At 39.8% G+C, this 23048-nt stretch overlaps 1 protein-coding gene across 1 annotated transcript; it reads right to left on the bottom strand.

Moving 5' to 3' along the window:
• Positions 1-3884: 3884 nt before the first annotated feature.
• On the bottom strand, positions 3885-16102 carry LOC143031672 (uncharacterized). Its single transcript, XM_076195794.1, has 2 exons — positions 15998-16102; positions 3885-8483 (listed from the first exon to the last, which is right to left on the bottom strand). The coding sequence occupies exon 2, from the start codon at positions 8378-8380 to the stop codon at positions 7268-7270; it is 1113 nt and encodes a 370-aa protein (XP_076051909.1). The 5' UTR covers positions 8381-8483; positions 15998-16102; the 3' UTR covers positions 3885-7267.
• Positions 16103-23048: the final 6946 nt, after the last annotated feature.

The raw sequence follows: 23048 nt of genomic DNA, 5'->3' as shown, positions 1-23048 counted from the left end.
TCAAATGACTTGTCCTATGATAAATAAACAAAATTGTTGGAGAATCCTATAATTTGCTAAGCTCAATAAAAGTGGATGAAGAAATTATTTAAAAAACATCAATCACACTAATAAGGCCTAGACTGGAATATGTGGCAACATTATGGTCACCCAGTACCACAAAAAATATAAAGAAAATTGAAAGAATCCAGAGCAACCACAAAAATGGCTCCAGCACTTTCAAACTTGTCATATGAAGAGAGATTGGCTAAATTGGAGTTACCGACTTAGAAGCAAAGAAGAAAGGCAACCTACTGACCATCTATAGAATCATGAAGGGCATGGAAATACTCAATAGAGAGGACTTGTTAAATTGGGACAAGGGAAACACAAGAGGACATGGAAAGAAACTAAAAAAAGATAGTTATAGAAGAGACCAGAAGAAGAACAGTTTTCCACACAGATCAGTGGACGCTTGGAATAAACTGGATGAAACAATAGTGTGTGCAAAAACCATACATGAATTTAAGAGCAAACTAGACACTGCGAGATACAAAGACAGAACACCATGAGTGTCGCTCCCCTTCCTGTAAGATAAAACTAGATAGATACAACTAGGTAGATGCAATGGCAATGCATGAAGAAAAAACAAAAATTATTATGTCACTGTGGAATTGCAGATGTCACAGGTAGGTTTTAGGAAAATGGCTTAAGCAGATGTTTGCGAATACATACATAGATTAACTAAGGCCCTTCTCCCCCTTATAAGAGAGGTAGCCAAAGTCAAAATGCATAATTACGCTCCCACCCACTCCACCACCATTCACTACCCTCCCTCTTTTCTTGGCTCCTAAATGATGGGACATCCCTGCATCTTGCCCAGTACCCTGGGTCAGGAGCAATGCAGGAAGACACAGTACATCCACAGCAAGGTCATTCCACTTGATTGGCAACCCCCCTTTCCTTCCCCTCATATATAGAAAGAGAATACGGGGAGAAATCCCTCTGGGCTGTGTCGCAATATCATTCACACATAATCATGCCTTAACCCCCCTTCCCAAACCTACTCCCTTCCATGCACTCACAGCATCATCCATACACAACCATTCTCCACTCATCCCTATCTTCTGTTTTTTCAATGCCCTTTTTACCCTATTAATTTCATCCTTGGTTGCCCCCTCCTATTCATTCTATCCACCTCTGCCTTCCACACTTCTTCTACATATCTTTCTTCACCCATTCTTTCCAGACCATCTCAATACTCTTTCATCAATCCCTCCAAACTCCTTTTCCACCCCCACTCCTTGTTTCTCACTCTATCCAGCCTAGTAACCCCTACCATACTTCTCAGACATTTCATCTCAAACACATTTAAACTCTCCCTTTCTTATGTTCCATGTTTCTGCCCCATACAGTGTTGTCAGCACAATCACCCCTTTATACAATCTCCTCTTAGCATACACTCCCAAATGACTAGTTTCAATTACACTCTTTAATACCCCAAGACATTTTCTTGCTTCTCTCAATCTACAATCTACCTCAACTCTTCCCTTTACCACCACATGCACCCCCAAGTATCTAAAGCCACCCACTTCATCCTCTCTTCTTTCATACTCACTTCCAAATTGCTGCCATTCTCTCCCTTTGTACACCTCATTGTCTTAATTTTACCCACAATTATTTTCAACTTTCTCCTCTCATACACCTTCCCAAACTCTGTCACTAACTTCTTTAATCCCTCCTCTGATCCAAAACAACTGGCTTATCTCCCATTTTTCTCAATTTTCTTTAACCATCTCCAATCTCTGGCCCATTACCCTAGCATTTACCTCCTGCACCACCCCATCCATTTACATATTGAACAGCCACAACATGACACATTCCTGGCAAAATCCCATCTTTACCTCAAACCACTCACTCTCTCCATTTTTAAATCTAACACAGGCTCTACTACTCTCATGAAAAATCTTGACTGCTAACAGTTTTCCTCCTACTCCATACATCTTCAAAACCTCCCACAGTGCCTTCCTGTATACCTTGTCATAAGCCTTTTTGAAATCCATAACGGCCCAAAAAACATCCTTACCTTTTGCTAAAGCTTTCTCACATATTTGTCATACCACAAAAATCTGACCTGCACAAACCCTACCTTTCCTTAAGGCACTCTGTTCCCCACTAATTACTCTCTCTGTTAGTCATTTCAAATTGCAATAGATAAAAAGCAAAAGGGTTTTTGTGTAATTTATTTAGCTTTAATTGACTTTGGGAAGTACTAAAAACTAATTCCAGTAAAATTAGTCACCTTTTATTTACAAAATGGTTACTTTTCAAACACAAAAATATTTTGTATACATCCACTATTAAATCAATACATGGAAATACACAAACCAAATATTTGTTACATAAGGTAAAAACCATGGCATCTGTTTTGCATAAGCTAAAACCATGAGTACAAATAACCTAACTATATTTCCAACTGATCTACAAATACTCTACCACATGGAAAATGTACTGACACCTTTGATCTTAATCTAATTAAAACTATGATTTGACCTCATTCATAAATGAACACATATGATCTACATTTGCTTATGTAACTTTGCTTCTATGCATGCCACCATCTAGAAAGGAGACAGAGGTCAGCATTACAATTTTGATTACTATGTCATAGATAGCAGTTTCATCTCAATAACACAAACATGAACCACTGTCTGGAACGGATGTCTAGAATGAGCTCTGGAGTACAGTGCTTTTTTGCTAAATTGGTGGAAATTCCTAGTCTGGTATTGTATGGGAATGGGGGAGAGGTTCGCTTAACGAGTGCCCGGAATTATTTATCAGAGTAAATTCACTGAGTGGAAAAGAATTTAAAATGGAGGATGGTGAAGGCAGACAAATATATGGTGAACCAACTAAAAGAAGACTAGATGTGAGCAGGGTTGAATCACTGTTAGGTATCATAAAAAAAAGGTGTAATATTGAAACACCACTACATAACCAAAGGTATGATGATGAGAATATTGGTTTTTCCAGGTTTGCAAAAGAAGGTAGAAGACTAGGTAAAGGTATAGATTTAAAAAGGGAGATAGGGTATAAAAATATTCCATGAAATCAAGAGATTATAGAACTAATGAATGAAATTATATATCTAAAGCAGAATGCAGGGCAATGTACTGTATAGAGAAATGAACGAGTTAAAAAGACAGAATGCTAAGACCAACAGAGAGCTTAATGATCTAAAAAAAAATTAAACATAGTTAAAAATGAAAAGGAAAGGATGAAAAATGAGATACTATCAAAGATGAGGCTTTGAAAAGAGAAGTAAAAGAACAAATACAAGCCGTGACCGAGAAAGTTAAAGATACCATAATGGAGACAGATCTTCAAGAAATAAAAAATCAATGGAAAGTAGATCAGGAAAACCAAAACATAGCTTTTAAAGAAATTGCACAAGTGGAAGAAAATGAAAATGAAACAGTTATTAAAGTAATTAAAAGGAAATTGGGTCAGGGATACAGTAGATAACAAAAGTGTATAGTAGTATATGATATTAAAGAAAAACACAATGTAGCCAGATACTTAAGAGAAAAAGAGAGAAATAGCAAAACTTCTGAAAGAGATACAAGAGGAGGGGCAAGAGATGGAAAAAAAAATAGGGAAAGTGCATAGAATAGGACTATACTCTAAAGAAAGATATAGACCTCTAAAAATTAAACCAAGGTCTCAAATGATGGTGGAAGAAGTAATAACAAAAACAGCAAAGTTGGCAAACAGTGAAAATTACAAAAATATGTGGATCTAAAAGGAAATGAGTGATGAGGAAAAAGAGAAGACATTAAAAATGAAGCTGAAAAAAAAAAAATAAATAAATAAATAAATAATGGAGACCAATAAGAACATTTATTTTTTAGTGGACTGGAGGCTCAGAAAATGGTACAATAAAGGAAACAGAAACAAGGAGGACAAAATAAAATAAAAGTAACATATACCAACATAGATGGCATGATTTCAGGATTAAATGAATTAAATGATTATCTGGAGGAAGAAAAACCAGATATAATGGGAATTGTGGAGACTAAATCAAAAGATCCATTACCACCAAATATTGTTGGACAAGGTTTATATAATCACTGGATTATAAATAGAAAGGAAGAACAGGGTGGAGGAGTCATGTTTTTGACTATGAAAGGCTTAAATGTGACAAAGATTACAGAAGGAAATAATGTGGAACTAATTATGATAAAAGTTGAAAATAGTGACATGAAAGGTAGAAAACTTGTGGTGATATATGTGCCTGCAAAAACACATTCTTCAAGAGTGACCATTCCAAAATGTTGGAAGACACAAGGCATACATTAAATGAAATAATGAAAGGAGGAAACTTAGTAATTATGGGTGACTTTATCACTAAAGAATTTTTTTGGGAGATGACAATTAAAGGTGGAGAGGACCTTTGGGGAAATATACTACTGGACATGACCATTGAATACACAATGACTCAATGGGTAAAAGAGAACACCAGATATAGAAATAATGAAGAACTATCAAGACTAGACTTAATATTTATGTCAGAGCCTGAAATTGTGGATAAAATGGAGTACAAGACACCAATTGGGAAGAGTGACCACATACTACTTAAGCTCAAACTAAAAGAGGAAATATATCTCAGAAGAAATGAGAAACACAGAAAAGGAAGATTGATGTATAACAAAACAGATTTTGAGAAACTCAGAAAATTCTTTCAAAAAGCGAGTTGGGAAAACTTTTTTAATGAAGAAACACAAGTGGAAGAGAAATGGATGATATTAATTGAAATCTATAAAAAAAAAGTGGATAAATACATACCAAAATAAAAACAGGAAAAGGTGTACATTAAGTGCTGGTACAACAAAAAATGTAGTGAGGCAAAATATAATAGAGAGAAATCTTGGAAAAGATAGAAAAAAAAATAAAATGGGTAAGTGGCAAATATATATCAAACTAAGGAAACTAAAATGTAAAAATACACAGGGAAGAAAAAAGAAACCATGAAAAAAAACATAACAGACAAATGCAAAGATCAACCTAAATTATTCTACAGATATGTAAATGGTAAATTGAATAATAAAAACGAAATAGTGAAACTACATCAAGGGAATATGAAATATATAGAAGATATTGAATTATGATACATGAACTTCTTTGCAGACGACACAAAACTACTAAAGAAAGTACAGAAAAAGACTGAATCGCTACAAAGAGACCTGGACAAAATCTGGGAATGGAGTCAAAAGTGAGAAGTGAACTTCAACATTAAGAAATGTAGTATAATGGAATTTGGAGAAAAAGCATACAAATAAAGAATACCAAGACAATATAAAATTGGTCCAAAGTAAAGAAAGTTGGTTCCAAAAAGGACCTAGGAGTAATTATCACCAGAGACATGTCCCCAGACAAGCATATATACAAAATAGTCAGAGAAACCTACAATTTACTAAAATCAATAAAGGTGGCTTTTAATTTCTTGGATGAGGTAATGGTAAAAAAAAAAAAAAATACTAGTCACACTGATAAGACCAAAATTAGAGTACACTGCAACACTATGGACACCCAGTATAAAAAAGAATATAAGGAAAATAGAAAGAATTCAAAGAGCAATGACAAAGATGGCCCCAACACTTTCAAAATTGACATATGAACAAAGATTATCTAAACTGGAACTACCAACCCTGGAACAAAGAAGAGAAAGAGGCTATCTATTGGCCATTTACAAAATCATGAAAGGCATGGATGTCCTTGACAAAGAAGACTTATTAAGGTGGTATAAAAGAAAAACAAGGGGACATGAAAAGAAACTCAAAAATGATAGCTACAGAAGGGATCTGAAACACAGAGTGGTGGATGTCTGGAACAAATTGGACAAAACAGTATGTGCAAACAACATACAAGAATTTAAGAACTAGATGTTGCAAGATACAGACAGGTCACTACAAGTATAGCTTCCCTTCCCATATAATACAACTAGGTAAATATATCATTATGCAAGCCATAGCCATTTTATCCCACTCCATCTAGTCATCTCAACCTATATCATACAGCATAAATTAACATCTCCACCCAAAGCCTGCAGCATCCACAGCTGTTACCACCTATAGCCTACATGTGACATGCACATTCATTTTGCCTTGTTACCTACAACTGTTTCTTTCCATCATAATCAGGGTCAAAGCTAATAAACTTTATTACCTTGTTCTTACCTATCCTACACTACAGTGAATGAAATAAACTCTGTATGAATCAAAATGGACTGGGACAGAAGGGTTTTGGAATTCAAATGAAGCACATCCCATCTTATTTCCATGATTGTCCCAGAACTGGCAATAAGATAATGATCAAAATCATCAACTTCAGATAAACTTTGTAAATTAGATTTCAGAATGATGTGTCATTCTAAAGTAAAATAGAATCTTTTAAGATATACATAAGGCAAATGAATTAATGTTATATTTCCTGGTGCATCCCTATAAATCATCAAATGCAACTACTTCAATTGTCTATCAACAATTTTATCCGAGTACCTATTACATAAAATATGATACATTCCCAGTACAACCTTTGTGCTGAAAAAACAAAAAACAAAAAAACAGTAGAAGGTATAAAAACAGCTCAAAAGAAAACTTTTTGAATATGTCAAATTTATCTTTGCCTCAAATGGTGACTCAGAAGAGTTTGAACCAATAACTACATATCTGCTGCTCTTTATCTCTGTAGACTGAGCACACAGGGCAATGGTGACCTCTGTTGCAGCAAAACACCTCCTGGTGTAAGCACTTTGCCTCACCTTTTCATGTGCTTATAGAAACAGACAAGGAACCACAATACTTTTTTGAGTTACAACACATTAATTGTATGACTTCTAAATGTGGACACATAGTTTAATTTTTACAACACATTAATTGTATGACTTCTAAATGTGGACACATAGTTTAATTTTCTATACAGTGTTACCACACATGTCACAATGCAATGACTCTCTCCTGTGTGGGTCATCATATGCCATTTGATATCAATCTTTCTTGAGAAACCTTCATCACAAGGGTCAGTGACAAAAATTCTCTCCACTGTGGGTCAATACCTGATAGTTGAGAATAACCTTATCTAGAAAATTTGTATTGTACAGATCATAAAGGGCCAATTGAGTAAACAGTAGTACACAGATCACCCTTGATTGGATTCTTTTAAATGTAGGTAGGCTAACCATGTGATGTTGGAGATCATTCTTTTGTTAAGATGTATCAGATACATTACATTATTCAGATTCCTCTCCTGTGTGAGTTATTAAATGTTTTTTGAGCTGACCTTTTTGTATAAAAGCTGCATCACACATTTGACAATGAAAAGGCTTCTCCCCAGTGTGGGTCATGACGTGATCTTTGAGAGTACCCACGTGTGAGAAAGCAGTGTCACAAAGACCACAATGGTAAGGTTTCTCTCCTGTGTGGGTCCTTAAATGGGTTTTGAGCTGATCCTTTCGTGCAAAAGCCGCATCACACAGGTCACACTGGAAAGGCTTCTCCCCAGTGTGGCTAACCATGTGCATTTTGAGATGACTCTTTTGCGAGAAAGCTGCATCACAGAGTTCACATTGGAAAGGCTTCTCTCCAGTATGGGTAACCATGTGACGTTTGAGAGCACTCTTTTGTGCAAAAGCTCCATTGCACTGCTCACACTGGAAAGGCAAATCTCCGGTGTGGGTCTTCACATGATATTTGAGAGCACCCTTTCCTGAGAAAGCTGCACCACACACATCACAATGGTAAGGCTTTTCTTCAGAATGGGTCATCACGTGTCTCTTTAGAGTACCCTTTTGTGAGAAAGCTGCACTGCACTGGTCACACTGGTAAGGCTTCTCTCCTGTGTGGGTCATCATGTGACGCCTGAGAAGACTTTTTCGTGAGAAACTTGTATTGCACATATTACAATGGTAAGGTCTCTCTCCTGTGTGGGTCCTTACATGGATTTTGAGATAACTCTTTCGTGAGAAAGCTGCATCACACAGGTCACACTGGAAAGGCTTCTCTCCAGTGTGGCAAACCATATGTATTTTTAGATAATAGTTTCGTGAGAAAGTTGCATTGCAATGGTCACACTGGAAAGGTTTCTCCCCACTGTGGGTAACCATGTGCACTCTCAGATATTGTTTTCGTGAGAAAGTTGCATTGCAATGGTCGCACTGGAAAGGCTTCTCTCCACTGTGGGTGACCATGTGCATTCTCAGAGAACGTTTTTGTGAGAAAGCTGCATTGCACTGGTCACACTGGAAGGGCTTCTCTTCATTGTCGGTCATCATGCGATAAGGTGACTTGCGAGAAAGTTGCACCACATTACTCACACTGGAAAGATTAACTTCTACATTATTCATTGTCTGGAACAAGGTATTACACCAAACTAGATTCTCTTCACTATTCAATATATGCACAGCTTCTACAGATAGTCCTTCAAAGGAAATATTGGTTACCTTTGTTCTGGAAAAAAAAAAAAATATTCCCATTAATTTGATGAGAACATGTCACAACAAGTGTAAGCATATAGTCAAATAATTTCATGCAGAGATCATCTTATACCTACATAAGACACTTCTAACATACACTTAACCTGTAAATTAGGGAACAAACTAACAGCCATATTACTGCAATGAAATGTTAGAGAACAGCTGAAAATCACCCAGTAGCTATAAAATGCTTTGGTATATTCACACCATCACAACAAATGACTTCAAATTTGTTCCAAGATATCTGTTCATGAGTGTAACTCAGCATGTTTGACATCTTGTCACGTGTACACCATAATATTACACTCATTTTCTTCTAACTGCTACATATGGTCAAGTTCCAAGCTGAGGCCTCCTCACACTGTGAAGAAATAATCAATTTCTTAATATTTCTCTTCTTCACTGGGAAAGGAAAGCATCTTTGTTACTGAAGTATGTAAATTGAATATATGAAAAATTCTGGGGTCATCATCCTACGGGTGTGATTTCTGAATTGTGATGTTCTATTGGGATGGTTGTAGTGCATCTTGCTATTATTTTCAAAAGTTTATTTCATACTGTTTTTAAAATGTCTTTGTTCTGCTGATTGTTAGGAACCAAGCTGAGGAGGTGTAATCAAGTGTGGTTTAAACTGTTTATAGACTGATTATAGTCCATCAACAACACAAACAAAATTTCACTTTTGTCTTGTCTTTGGCCCCAAACCATAATCTTAGTTATTTCCATCCAAACAAAATAGAAAAAAGTTATTTTGATCCTAAAGCTTTGCTTTGATGGTTAGAACAATGAATTTACAATTTTGCCTTATTTCATTATAGTATGGGTTACTATTGGTTTTCATGTCAAGTAAAGACCTTTGCAAAATCTCAATTGCTAATCTCATTGCTTTTGAAATATTGCAAATAAGTTAAAACAATTAAAGAAAGAATAGAAACTGTTCTAAAGATCTTTAATTTTAACAAGATCATTCTTGAACTGACCAAATCTAGCAAGAAATATCTCATATTTAAAAGAATTTGCTCACACTTCAGAAATCTCAAATGTTCCAGAATGTTATACTTTTTTCAGAAGTTTCTAGAAAATCTTAAGAACATTCTATTGAATGTAATAATTTCCAGAATATTCTAGAAATTTCTAAAATAGTAGAAATATGTAGAATACTCAACAATTTTCTAGAATCTACAATTATTTTCTAGAATTTTTCACAATATTCTAAAGTAGGTTCAAGAATATTCTAGAGATTGAGAACATTCTGGAACACATTGTATGAGGGTTGTTCCAAAAGTAATGCCTCCTATTTTTATATTCTGCCCGAAGGGATCCAAGAGGATTGTAAATTGCATTGTTATGATGACTGAACTTATGCACTCATGACCTGAAAGTTTCATCTCTCTGTTGCAGATATTGATGGTGTGACACTCTTTCTCTTGGTTTGAAATTTGATACAGGTATTAAAAAGTACAACTATGTGGAACAAGTGTGCCATAATTACAGATGGACTGACAAAGACAAAGAGAAAGATTTTATTCAAGGTGTGGTAGCGTGTTGCCTAGCAGCAGCAGACCTAGTGATCACACAAGCGCTCAAAGGTGAGGGAATTGTCGTTATGGATAAAACCAATTATAACAGGAAAATGTTAGATCTACTCAAAGATGAGGATACTTACAAAAAACAAGATAATAGATTTGCAAAAGAAAAGGTGATGGAATTTAATAAGGCAGTGAGGTGCATCTTAAACAAAACTACAAAAGGTAAGAAATTAATAAGCTTGTTAAAAGAAACACTGCGACCCCCCCACACATGGGAGGCCTACCCAAAACACACAAACCATAACATTGGGAATAGGATCAGCTCCACATGGACTTGCCAAAATATTAGCGAAACCCCTTACGAAAACATTAGGTACCATCAGTGATGCACATCTTAAAAACTCCCCTGATTTATTAAGTAGACTTAGAGGTATGGACCTGACAAAAAAATAGCCAGCTTTGATATTCAAGATTTATTTACAAATGTATCCACAAAAGAAGCATTAAAGGCAGTTAAAAAAGTTGTTAAAAATCTGAGTGAAAATGAGCTGCCAATAGCCAAGAAAGACTTCATCGATTTGGTTTCTCTATGTGTCAACTTCGGCCCCGTCATGTTCAATGGCATAGAATATTTTCAGCATAGTGGATCCTCATCTACAAGCTGAAGCCACATGTGGTCATGACCCTCCTGCCCTGGCTGCCAGTGTATATCCTCTTCATGTTCATCTGTCACACAGACCACATCAATGACGGCAAGAAGGTGCAATCCCTATTGAACAACACAGTCAACGTGACCAAGTGGATCATCAAGAAGAAACACGAGGACCTCGATTCAATGGTGCTATGGCTCTCCAAGACCCTCAGGGTCCTCCACAACCTGAAGCAGTACTCAGAGAATAAGGCCTTCCAGGCTGAGAACACCCTCAAGCAGAACAAACAAAGCCTCAAGAACACTGACCTCTCCAAGTACAGACAGGTCCTCTCCAACATCGGTATCTGGATATACAATGGTGTCATTAAACTGATGGAGTAGAAGGTGCAGCCACTAATTGTGCCACTGATGCTGAGGCACAGTGCCATCGCAGGACTCTCAGGCAACAAGCCAGGAGGCATGAGAGGTCATGCTGAGAGTGTGGTGGGTAAGCATGAGTCTCCAGTGGAGCCACAAAAGGCACTGTACCCCCAGCAGTTCAACATGGTCATCCAATACATCAAGGGAAGTGTAAATATTGGAACTGACCTGATGTCATGACTGCTCGAGAAAGACATGCAAAGTGTGTTGACTGTATTTATTGCTGTGTGATGGTGAGGAACAGTGTGGATTTAGGACGGGTAGAGGTTGTGTAGATCAGATCTTTGTGGTAAGACAGATATGTGAGAAAGCTATAGGAAAGGGGAAGGATGTTTTTTGGGCTTTTATGGATCTGGAAAAGGCTTATGATAGGGTAGACAGAAAGGCACTGTGGGAGGTTATGCAGATATATGGGATAGGAGGAAAGCTTTTGGGAGCTGTCAAGAGTTTTTATGAGAGTAGTAGAGCATGTGTTAGGATTAGAAATGGAGAGAGTGAGTGGTTTGAAGTAAAGGTGGGACTTCGTCAAGGATGCGTTATGTCGCCCTGGCTGTTCAACTTATACATGGATGGGGTGGTGCGAGAGGTGAATGCTAGGGTAGTGAGTCAGGGATTGGAGATGGTTAAAGAAAATGGAGAAAAGTGGGAGGTGAGCCAGCTGTTGTTTGCGGACGACACTGCGCTTGTGGCAGGGTCAGAGGAGGGATTGAGGAAACTGGTGGCAGAGTTTGGGAGAGTATGTGATAGAAGAAAGCTAAAGATAAATGTGGGTAAAAGTAAGGTGATGAGATGTACAAGGGGTGAAAGTGGCAGTAGACTGGAAGTGAACATTAAGGGAGAGCGACTGGAGGAAGTGGATAGTTTTAGATACTTGGGTGCAAGTGTAGCAGGAAAAGGTGGAGTGAAGGTGGAGGTAGAATGTAGATTGAGAGAAGCGAGTAAATGCCTTGGTGGTTTAAAGAGTGTAATGAGGAATAGACATTTGGGAATGGATGCGAAGAGGAGACTGTATGAAGGAGTGATTGTGCCAACAGCACTGTATGGGGCAGAAACGTGGAACATAAGAGAAGAAGAGAGAAGGAGTTTGAATGTGTTTGAGATGAGGTGTCTGAGAAGTATGGTGGGGGTTACTAGGCTGGATAGAGTGAGAAATGAGGAGGTGAGGAGGAGAACAGGGGTGAAAAAGGATTTGGGAGATAGGGTTGATGAAAGAATATTAGGATGGTTTGGACACATGGAAAGAATGAGTGAAGAAAGACTAGTAAAAGAGGTATGGAAGGCAGATGTGGAGGGAGTGAACATGAGGGGACGTCCTAGGATGAGGTGGATGGATGGGGTGAAGGGGGCTTTGGGGAAGAGGGGAATGTCTGTTGAGGAAGGAAGGGAGAGGACGGAAGACAGAGGTGAGTGGAGAATGGTTGTATATGGATGATGTTGTGACTGCATGAGGAGGAATGGGCGGGGGGGTGGGGGGTGGGGTAGTATGTGTGAGTAAATTTGACGCAGCCCGAAGGGATTTCTCCCCGTCCTCGCCTTATATGCAAAGGGGGACGGAGAGGGGGGGTCGCCGATTAAATGAAGCGGCCTTGCTGTGGATGTACTGTGTCTTGCGACACTGCTTCTGACCCAGGGCGGTGGGCAGGGTGCAGGGATGACCCGTCATCCAGGAGGTGCTCAGATGAGAGGAAGGGTGGGAGGGGTGTGGAGTGTATTTAGGGATGAAATGGGTGGGAGTGTTTTTATGCCTTTCCCTTTTTGGCTACCTCCCTTGGAAGGGGGAAAAAGCCTTGGTATATGTATGTATGTATGTAATGTTATATATTGTGTAATTAAATTCAAATTAAATTACATATACTATAGTGTCTGTATGCATTTATTATTGAGGTAATTGGTTAGACATTGTGTGGAGCAATATCTGTGAGGGTGAATGTTACAGGTTCACTTGTGACTCATTTTTTTTTTTTTTGTGGCAGATATTGCAATGGAATTATGTTTATATAATTGATAAACGGTTGGTTAATTGATCAATTAGTTATACTTGGAGAGAGCCAAGTGCATTGGAAAAGTATTTTTGACTTGCGAATTTTCAAGCTCGAAACTCTGAAATTTCAAAACTCTGAAGCACAAGGAGTGAAGGAGGAGAGAAAAAACACATGGACTAGTCGACACACAGAGCTGGAAGAGGTCAAAATAGCTGGAGCTGGAACACATCCTAGCCAGCATATCACTATATCACCCCCGTATAATCTTGACATGCGACACCACAGGACATCTAATTCGTTAGTAGTACACGCTACACAACACGGACATATGCCTAATTGGAACAACACCAAAATCCTACACACCGGTATGAAAAAGACAACAAGAAAAACTATTGAAGCTGCATATATTAATACTTTTAAATCAACCAATCATAGAGAAGGATTTGTAAATTTGGCACACACAACAGCAAGATTAATCATCGAGGGGGCACAAACGGCAGACTCTATCCCAAGGCGACCTGTGAGATGACCTGCTTAGTATATAGACAATGTATTCCAATTTACCTGTACTATTATCTCTCTGAAGAAGACCCTGTCGAAACGTTAGAGAATAAAATACTTCTGCTCCTTCCTGGAATTTACCTATACCACTCTTACCATACATTTGTCTTTTCTCTTAAAAAAAAAAATATATATATTATATATGTATATATATTTATATACATATATACATATATAGATATGTATATCTATATATATATATATATATATATATATATATATGTATATATATATATATATATGTATATTTATATATATGTATACATATATGTATATATATATATATATATATATATATATATATATATGTATATATATAAGCATACGTATATACGCATATTATATATATGTATATATATATATCATATATATATGTGTATATATATACATATATATATATGTATATATATATGTATGTATATATGTAAATATATATATGTATATATATATGTATATATATATATATGTGTGTGTGTAATATATATATATATATATATATATATAGATATAATATATATATATACATACATATGTATATATATGTATAAATACATATATATACACAGACACACACACACACACACACATATATATATATATACATTCATATATATATATATATATCTATATCTATATATATATATATATATACATATGTATATATAATATATACACATATACACATATATATAAAATGCAACATCACTCAATAATCTAAAAAAATTCATCTCCACCACATAACATATCCATACAAAAACATATTTATTCAAACCATAAAACAGGTACTCCAAGAAACATTTCCAAATATTAGCCCCACAGACAAATCCCTCCCAAAAGATACAAGAACCAATTGCATGATGGCATTCAGATCACCACCCAGCATTAAAATATCAGCACACAATAGGTGTAGCCATAGAAACTGCTCCAGATGCAACCTTCATACAGAGCATGCAGAATGCCTTAGCAAAACAACACATTAGTTCTTGCTTGAGTGACTCATGGGCCATTCTGGAAGATGTTGTTGGCTACCTAGGTGCTGCGAGTCCCTTACAAAAGAGACGTGGGCTAATGGAATGAATGATATATTCCCCCTATCTTACTACTCAATGCCTTAGATCTATGACCTGCATGCGAGATACTGGCAAAGGTCTTGAGGGTGTATTCCAGGTCTCAGCACTTACTCTTGTCAAACTGACATTGACAGGACTGCACAGACAACACAAACATAGCATTTGGAATCTCTTGTTGCAGCTCTGTTCAGTAGTGTATTTGCTTTGTTTTTTCTGCCAAGAAAAACATATATTACACTGATGTATTTTAATTTTCCAATTTGATATAAATTTTGTATTGATATATTGTGTTGGTGTGCACAACTTGAATAATATGATGGAACATTCTGGAAATATCCAATATTCGACTAAAGCTATCATAATCTAACCTAATCTGATATGATCAACATACCACTTAATTTTATCCTACCCCTAAACCATTACATTCAGTTGTATCATTATAATAATGTACTACAATACAGTCACCACATGGTGAAGCTATCAGCACTTAAAATATTTTGCAATAAAATTTATGGCAAGGAATTCATTCATTCCCCCCCCACCCCCTTCCTGGATGAATTCCTGACAGTACCCTGACCATTATATAAAAAATAGTTTAAAAAGATAATTTAGGTTAGGTTATTGTGAATTAAGGTCATCATACCTAAGTAGGGCAGACAGGTTTCCTGTAGCCTAATCATGCAACACTATTTCTTTTTGGAACTTGTTATATATTTCCTAATATTTGGGGGGCTATGAATATTGAAAAACTAGGTTTTCATTGTATTTTGAGCATTCCTACCCTTATACCCCCCCCCTTTCCATATGCAAATGACCTTTCTAACCCATGAATATAGGGGGCTTAAGGATGTGATCAATAACTACTGTAGTTGGTTGTATGCATTCTATGAGAATATGTAACACTGAACAAGCGATTTCCATAACAATAACCTTATTTTTTTTTCATTCAAATGCTTTAGTCAGGTTTTGTTCTATATAACTGGTACTCGTATAAACAAGACAAAATAAAACACAGATATTAATATAGCTTATGTGAAACCATATATTCTAGTAGTTGGTTTATGAATACCTAAATTTAACGCCTCCTGTTCAATATTTGTGATTCGTGCACTTACAATTTTCATTACACTTCCTGATTTCATATATGTTCCAAAACTTTCAGTCTCGCTACTACAGCAAGAAAATTTTCCTTCAAAAAATGTTTTCCTTGTGTTTACTCCTGGTCTACAATCTATTAGGAAGCAAATATACAGTATAGTGTATTAAGCTGTCACCTTTCCGAATTTCTTTGTTGCACGAACAATACTTGATTGACTGCTGATTTTTCCTACTGGCGTCCAGAGAGAGAACGCCTATGCTTCTCCAAGAGAGAAGATACATCATAACTGAAATTGTCTTTTTCGATGCTGCATTGAGTGAGAGGTACCGTGAGGAACCAGCCTAATTCGGTGGGGGGATATCAAACGAAGTGCCATTTTATTCGTGTCCATCGTTTGCTATGTTGATGAGAGAAACAATTGATCATCTGGATTTTTTATACACACGTATTGCAATGCCCGCAGTATTACGAATAACTTTCAGCAAGTTCAGGCACGGAAGATATCTGTGGTTGAAGCCAACACTGTGGGACCATTTGAAAATAAGCTAGATAAAATTTGGAGTAATCAACATTTATTGTATGACTACAAAGCCAAAATTGATCATGATAATTTGATCGCCACCACATGAAATGTAACGAACAGCTAGAGCTGGATTCACAGGCATGCCTTTTTCAGTATATAGTACAAATAGCATTTATCACGAAAACTCTCTATTATGCCGTTTTGAATTGTAGTAACAATGTTATTGAACAGAGTGTGCTGCAGTTCTACATGTATTATTTATGTCAAAAGATATGCAACATCTCTATTGTGTGATTCGCACTGTTTACAATGCAAGAAATTTGTAAAAATGGCACTATATTAGGCATGGGGTGGAGGGGAAGACAGCTAAACACACGACAAATACTCATTTTAATGGGAGTGCCATCTACATAAGTTTCTATGTGCGACTGGCTAGGGGTAAGGCCATCCCGTTAGAATTCTTGCTCGCCCGTGCTACCGGTGAGCAAGATAAGACGGGCGAAGGTACCTCAACCAGTCCCAAGTGAGCTTGTGGGTGTGGGGTCCCACGGGGTCACTATTGCAAACGGCGAGTTTACTGGCAGTGAGCCGGGGGTCCTTTGGCGAGTCTTCTGGCCAGTGGGTGCGGCGGGCGATCTGTGGCAGTAGTACTAGGCGAGTGAGCGTGCGGCTAATGGTCATCAGTCGCCACGGCGTCTCCAACTGGGGTGTCGTCGCGCAGATCCTCGTTGGGGACTCCGGGAGATCCACGGTCGGCGCTATAGATGATGTCTTGAAGAAGATAGGTCTGGTCTGGCGGTACAGGACTTATAGACAGAGGGCTTTGGGTCTGGCCCGGCAGCAGCACAGGACTTATAGACAGGGAAGGAGAGGTCAGGCCTGGCGGGAGCTCGTGGACTCACTCACCCAGAGAGGGGGTGTGGGGAGAAGTTGCACGTTGCACGCTCTGAGTCGGGCGCTGATGCTGCGGTCACACAACTGACCCGCACGTCTGCTAGATGAATCATCACTCCGTCACCGTACAGGCACAACTGGAAATGTAGAGGAAAATGTACTACTCTTATAGTTTACAAAAAAAAAAAAAGGAAACCATATATCATTATTGTTCAGGCATAACTTAATAAAATGTGTACACTACACTTCACTACACTGATCACCAGCTATGTTTGTATTAGGTAATACTTTGTATAGGCTGTCATATCTCTCAATATGTCAATCAACCTGCCGTTACGAGTCCATTTGTGAACACGATGGCTTCTCACGGACCATTCCATAATTCAGACAACTGCGCCAACCTCTGCCAAGTAATTCCTGCAAACTTCTCTATCTCTTCTCTCCTTCCTGGTCTCCATTTTCCATGTCTCCTATCTCCGTGTTCATCTTGTAATATGCTTCTGTTTGGATGTACGGCCGGACAAGCCAAAGAAATGGAACTAAGGCACACAAGATGTAATGTATACATGAATTAAATGTATACTACAGGGCTAGAAGGTCCGGGGTGAGAGCCTATGGGTGTCGTGGGCTAGGAGCGAAGGACCACTTGAAGCCTGGAAATATTGTGCCCGAGGCGATTTACTGGAGAACTGTCTCGGCAAGGCGCTGTCCTTTTAAAGGAGGCTGTCGACTCAGAGAGGTCCCCGGAGAGCTTTCCCGAGTTTCTGATTGGCTGCTGGCTGGGGCTAGTCGAGACGTCTTGCTAACTTCGGCGAGTATATAGGCCTAGCTCGAGTTGTGTGACGGCCAGTCTGGTTTTGACCAGCGCCGCGTCACCACAATACTCCCCCCCCCTTTTCTTAGGGAGCGAGCGACGCGGAGGGTAGGGCGAGACGCGAGTGATGTAGCAGAATCGGGCCGGCCTTTTAAACACCCGACCGGAACGGGTGATTGCGCCGTCAGATGGCATCTCCGGAGAGGACGGCCTGAATGATGGAGAATACGGCGGCAGCGTGCTGTAGGCGTAGTCGCTGTGTTGACGAGGGGGGCCTGGCTGAGCATGGAGCTGTGGAGATATACGGTTAGGTGAGAATGGTTGCAGTGAAGGGGAGAGTGTGTTCGGGGGCGGGGGGGGGGGGCTGGGGGAACACTTGTGGTGGGATGCAGGGGCCTGGGTTAAGGAGGAGACGGGTGCGGCGTACTCGTAGGCGTGGTCGATGTCTGGCGAGGATCTTGACTGAGCCTGGCGGTGTGGGTTTGGGTGATCAGGTGGGAAGGGTTAGCCTGAAGAGACGAGTGGTCCAGGGGGAGGGGTAGGGTCTTGAGGTTCGGGGGGAACACTCGATATGGGGTGCAGAGGTTGCATAGATTGACGTTGCCCAGTGGTGGGGATGAGGTCAGGGCCATGTTGTAAGAGGAATTGGAGGGGATGGGGAGGGTTGGTAGGGGAAGAAAGGGGAAGGTAAGCTGGTTTGGATGAATCTATGATAATAATTGACGATCCTTAGGAATTGGCGCAGCATTTTGACGGATGTTGGCTGTGGGAAGTCTATGATGGTGTCCATCTTTTGAGGGAGAGGGTACAGGCCTGCTGTTGAGATGTGATGTCCAAGGAAGTCGAGCGATGACACTCCTAGGAGGCACTTAGACGGGTGGATCCGGAGGCCACAATCTTGCATTCGGCGGAAGAGAAGCCGGAGGTGTTGGCGGTGTTGGTCGTGGTTGTCAGAGGCCACCAATATATCGTCGATGTAGGTGGTGACGAAGTCGAAGCCTCTGAGGACGTGGTCCATAAACCGCTGGAATATTTGGGCAGCATTACGCAGGCTAAACATAATTTTCCACACGAAAAGGCTGAACAGAGTGACGATGGCTGTCTTCTGGATGTCCTCTGGTGCCACAGGAATCTGGCGGAATGCTCTAACAAGGTAAATATTGGAGAAAACTTGCTTCCCGTAGAGCTTGAAATGGAAGTCTTGGGAGCGCGAGATGAGGTAGCAGTCAGCCTTGGTGATGCGGTTAAGTTGGCGATAGTCACCGTAGGCCCGCCACTGGTTGGGTGGTGGAGATGTTTTGGGGACCATGTGGAGCGGCGATGCCCAAGCACTCTCCGATGGGCGGATGATGTCTTGGTCAAAAAGTTATTGAAATTCTTATTTGACGACGGCCAACTTCTCTGGGGAGAGGCGCAGACCGGCGGGCCAGTTGCTTGGATGTGATGCACATTGTTGTGGGGGCGGGTAGTGGTGGCCTTGTATGGAGACGTCAGCTAGGGAAGATCTTGCAGGATGCGTGTGTATTCGTCAGTTGGGTGAAGGGAAGATACTCTAGGAGAAGTGGCGTTGGTGGTAGTTCCTGGTATGCGTCTTGTTGCATGGTACAAGTAGTTATCCTTGGCGCTGACTGCCGTTTTGTAAAATTGCAGGAAGTCGTAGCCAAGAATGGGTTGACGGACATCTGTGATAACAAAGGTCCAAGGGAACTTGCCATTCTGGAAGTCCAGGATGCTGTAGTGGCTGCCGTGGGTGGCGATGGGTGTACCGTTGGCTGCAAGCAGGTCGGACGACAGAAAGCCTGTACCTTGGCTCGGGTCTTCTGTCGGAGGCATGATGCTGACAGCTGAGCCCGTATCCACCAAGAAGAATAGTCCAGTATGGTTATCACGCACTAAGAGGAGGGTGTGGGCGTGGTTAGCGGGGGTGGTAGTGCTTACCGAACCCGGCGTCTGGAGTTTCCCCGACCAGCTGCAAGGTTGTGTACACTTGAGCGCTTTGTTGCCGAAACGGGTATGGTACCAGCAGTGGCCACCATCCTGTCCCAGAACAGAGCTTCGTGGTGTTTGATGGCGTTCCTTCTCCCCCAAAAACTGACTCAGCAATTTCTTCATGTCGGTGATTTCCTTTCGTAGCTGCTGCACACTTTGATCCTTGGCAGTGTACGACGAAAGAGTGGTTTTGCTCACTGCACTAATGTCTGAGGAACAGCTGGTTGGGGGGGGGGGGGTTGTAACCGTGAATCCCGCGATCACTAACACCTAGGTTCTTACTGCACACGATGTTCCTTGCAGAGAGCGTGGTGTGTGTCGAAGCTTGTAAGGACCTATGGCGCTAGTACATCCTGTCGGCGATGGAGCAGTAGGTGTCGTCATCCTTGTCGGCAGCTAGGGCTTCCAGATTTAACTGGAGGGCGTCCGGCATCTTGGCGAGGTGTAATGACTGGAGAAGTTCCTTGGGCAACTTCACCTTTGCCGTGCGTTAAGAGTGGCAATTCTCCAAAAGAGTTGTGATGGTCGGTCGTCTCCGAATTCGCTGTGCTGGATTTCCTTGTGCAGCTCGTTATTGGGCGTGGCGTAGTGTTTCCTCAAGGCAGTCTTGAGGGCGGCACACTTGTTTTCCCTCGGTGGTGAACTGACGACGTCACGGACGAGAGCAATGACGCCCGTCGGTAGTGCGGCAATATACGCTTCGAAGGCTTGGTGGTCCGGCACGTCACTCCGGAGTCACCAAGTCGGCGTGAACTAGCCAGCTCTCCAAGTCATGGGAAAAATTGGGAAGTTTAACCTGTGAGCCTGCCATCTTCCTGGCTGTGGATGTACGGCCGAACAAGCCAGGGAAATTAAACTAAGGCACAAGATATAATGTATACATGAATTAAATGTATATAGGGCTAGAAGATCTGGGGTGACAGCCTATGAGTTTCGTGGGCTGGGAGCAAAAGGCCACTTGAAGCCTGGAGATGTCGCGCCCGAGGCGACTTGCTGGAGAACTGACTGTCTCGGCAAGGCGCTGTCCTTTTAAAGGAGGCTGTCGGCTCAGAGAGGTCCACGGAGATCTTTCCCGAGTTTATGATTGGCTGCTGGCCGGCGCTAGTTGAGACGTCTTGCTAACTTCGGCGAGTATATAGGCCTAGCTCGAGTTGTGTGACGGTCAGTCTGGTTTTGACCAGCGCCGCGTCACCACACTTCGTCGCCCATTCTTTAGCGCCAACTTCCCAATACAATTCCACTTCCTCACTTTTACCACCTCCACAATATTTTCACGCCAGTCTGCTCTCTCACCCAACTTGCACTTTTTTTTTTAATTTTTCAACGATATTCCCAACACTGATCCCATTCTTCTCTGTGCGCTACTTATATTTGTCTCCATCGTCTTTATCAATTTCCAAGTCTCATATACTTGAATTACACTGGCCAGCAAAATTATTTTTTTATCCCCAAAAATAAAGTGAATTTAATGGTATTTATTGTGTGAAATTTAAACACGTTTTCAGAATTTGTCTATTAGGCATGTTTTTTTTTGTGATATAGTTTAATCTTGTAACATATGTATGTCTTTAATGGGACCTTGGCAGTCAGGCTCGTAGATTCCTATTAGCGCTAGAATTTTCAATTGTCTCGGATTTCACTTGGCAAAGGGGTGACTTAGCTAATTTGGAAACCGATATTAAAAAAAAAAAGTCATAAATTGCTGCATAAGTGTATTCAAAATTAAAAGCATGACTCTTAATGTAATAACTTTTACTTACTGGTGTGATAAGGCTTTGTTGATTTAATTAGAAGATAAAACTAAAAATAGGTAATTATTTTTACTGAAGTAAGTATGGGCAGTAAAAATAAGAGGATGTTGATTTCGGTTTGTGCATTTTATCTGGGTGTTGAAAAATAATGGATATCACTGTCACGTCCTGTATATGAAGATAATCAGTGAGATAAAAAATAACAACAGTGGTGGCAGACGTACGAAGTGAGCGACGTTTGTGTAAACAATAGCCTCTTAGATCTGCTGGGAGCTATTTTTAAACAAATATGACTAATTTTACGTGTGCCGTGGCAGACTGCACGTCAGATTCAAGAAAAAGTAGGAGAACGACAAACCGTAATCATACCGGAAAAATTGTGTCTTCGATGCAAAATTATATTTTCTATACATTACATGGATTTGCCTATTGCTTGGTGCCTTCAAATGAAAGTATATATCAGTATACGTCCATTGAAGTCGGTAGAAAATAACAAATTGCTTGGCTTGATACAATTATAGACTGTTTTACGAATATCTTCTGTAATTATAAATAGAGGCTCAAACAATGCTATATGCCGTTTGTAATCATGAAATTAATTGACTTAAATTTCAGACACAATAATGTACAACGATACACCTCTGTAAGCTTATAAAACTTGCCCGAAAAAGTATTTATTTTCCTGCAAGAATTACAAAATCTGGCGGTGTCTGGTATCAAATCGCTCACTGCGAAAGGTCCCATTAATATATCAGATTGATCATACTAATGTACTAACCTTTTAAATGTAGCGATATTAGCTTTACGGCTGTATTTGGCTTCTGGAACGTTTCTTCTAAATGTTCAACAGTAATCAGCTAGCAAAGAAGGGTTCCACTTTCCATAGCACCGATTTTCCATATTCAAAATGTCCTGGTGAAATCTTTCGCCGTGCTTGTCAATTGACTGCACCAAGTGAAAGTCCAAGAAGTGGATTTATAGGCTCATATTATATCCCGGGTTTTTGTATGAAGTTTATGCTTTTTTTTTTTTAAATGATAGCTATGCAGCCTTTTCGACATCAGTAAACACTTCATCGAACTTTTGATCTTACATCAGTTACCTAATCTGTAGCCCTATGAAAATACTTTCTTTGATTTTGGCGTCACTTACTGTGGGGAATATATTTCTCAAATATTTGAATCCCCTGCCAGTTTTATCTATACCTTTGATAAAACTTTTTCATTAACCTCAGCTTGATATACAAAGGCAGATT

This window comes from Oratosquilla oratoria, chromosome 12, assembly GCF_046742065.1.
Source record: "Oratosquilla oratoria isolate Oo_2021 chromosome 12, ASM4674206v1, whole genome shotgun sequence".
NCBI classification, from domain to species: domain Eukaryota; kingdom Metazoa; phylum Arthropoda; class Malacostraca; order Stomatopoda; family Squillidae; genus Oratosquilla; species Oratosquilla oratoria.
Note: the sequence above shows the minus strand (reverse complement) of the source record. Positions and strands in the feature narration are given on the sequence as shown.

Bases quoted from the DNA above. Each gene is read 5' to 3' on its own strand.
- LOC143031672 (XM_076195794.1), bottom strand. From the start codon at position 8,380: ATGAATAATGTAGAAGTTAATCTTTCCAGTGTGAGTAATGTGGTGCAA.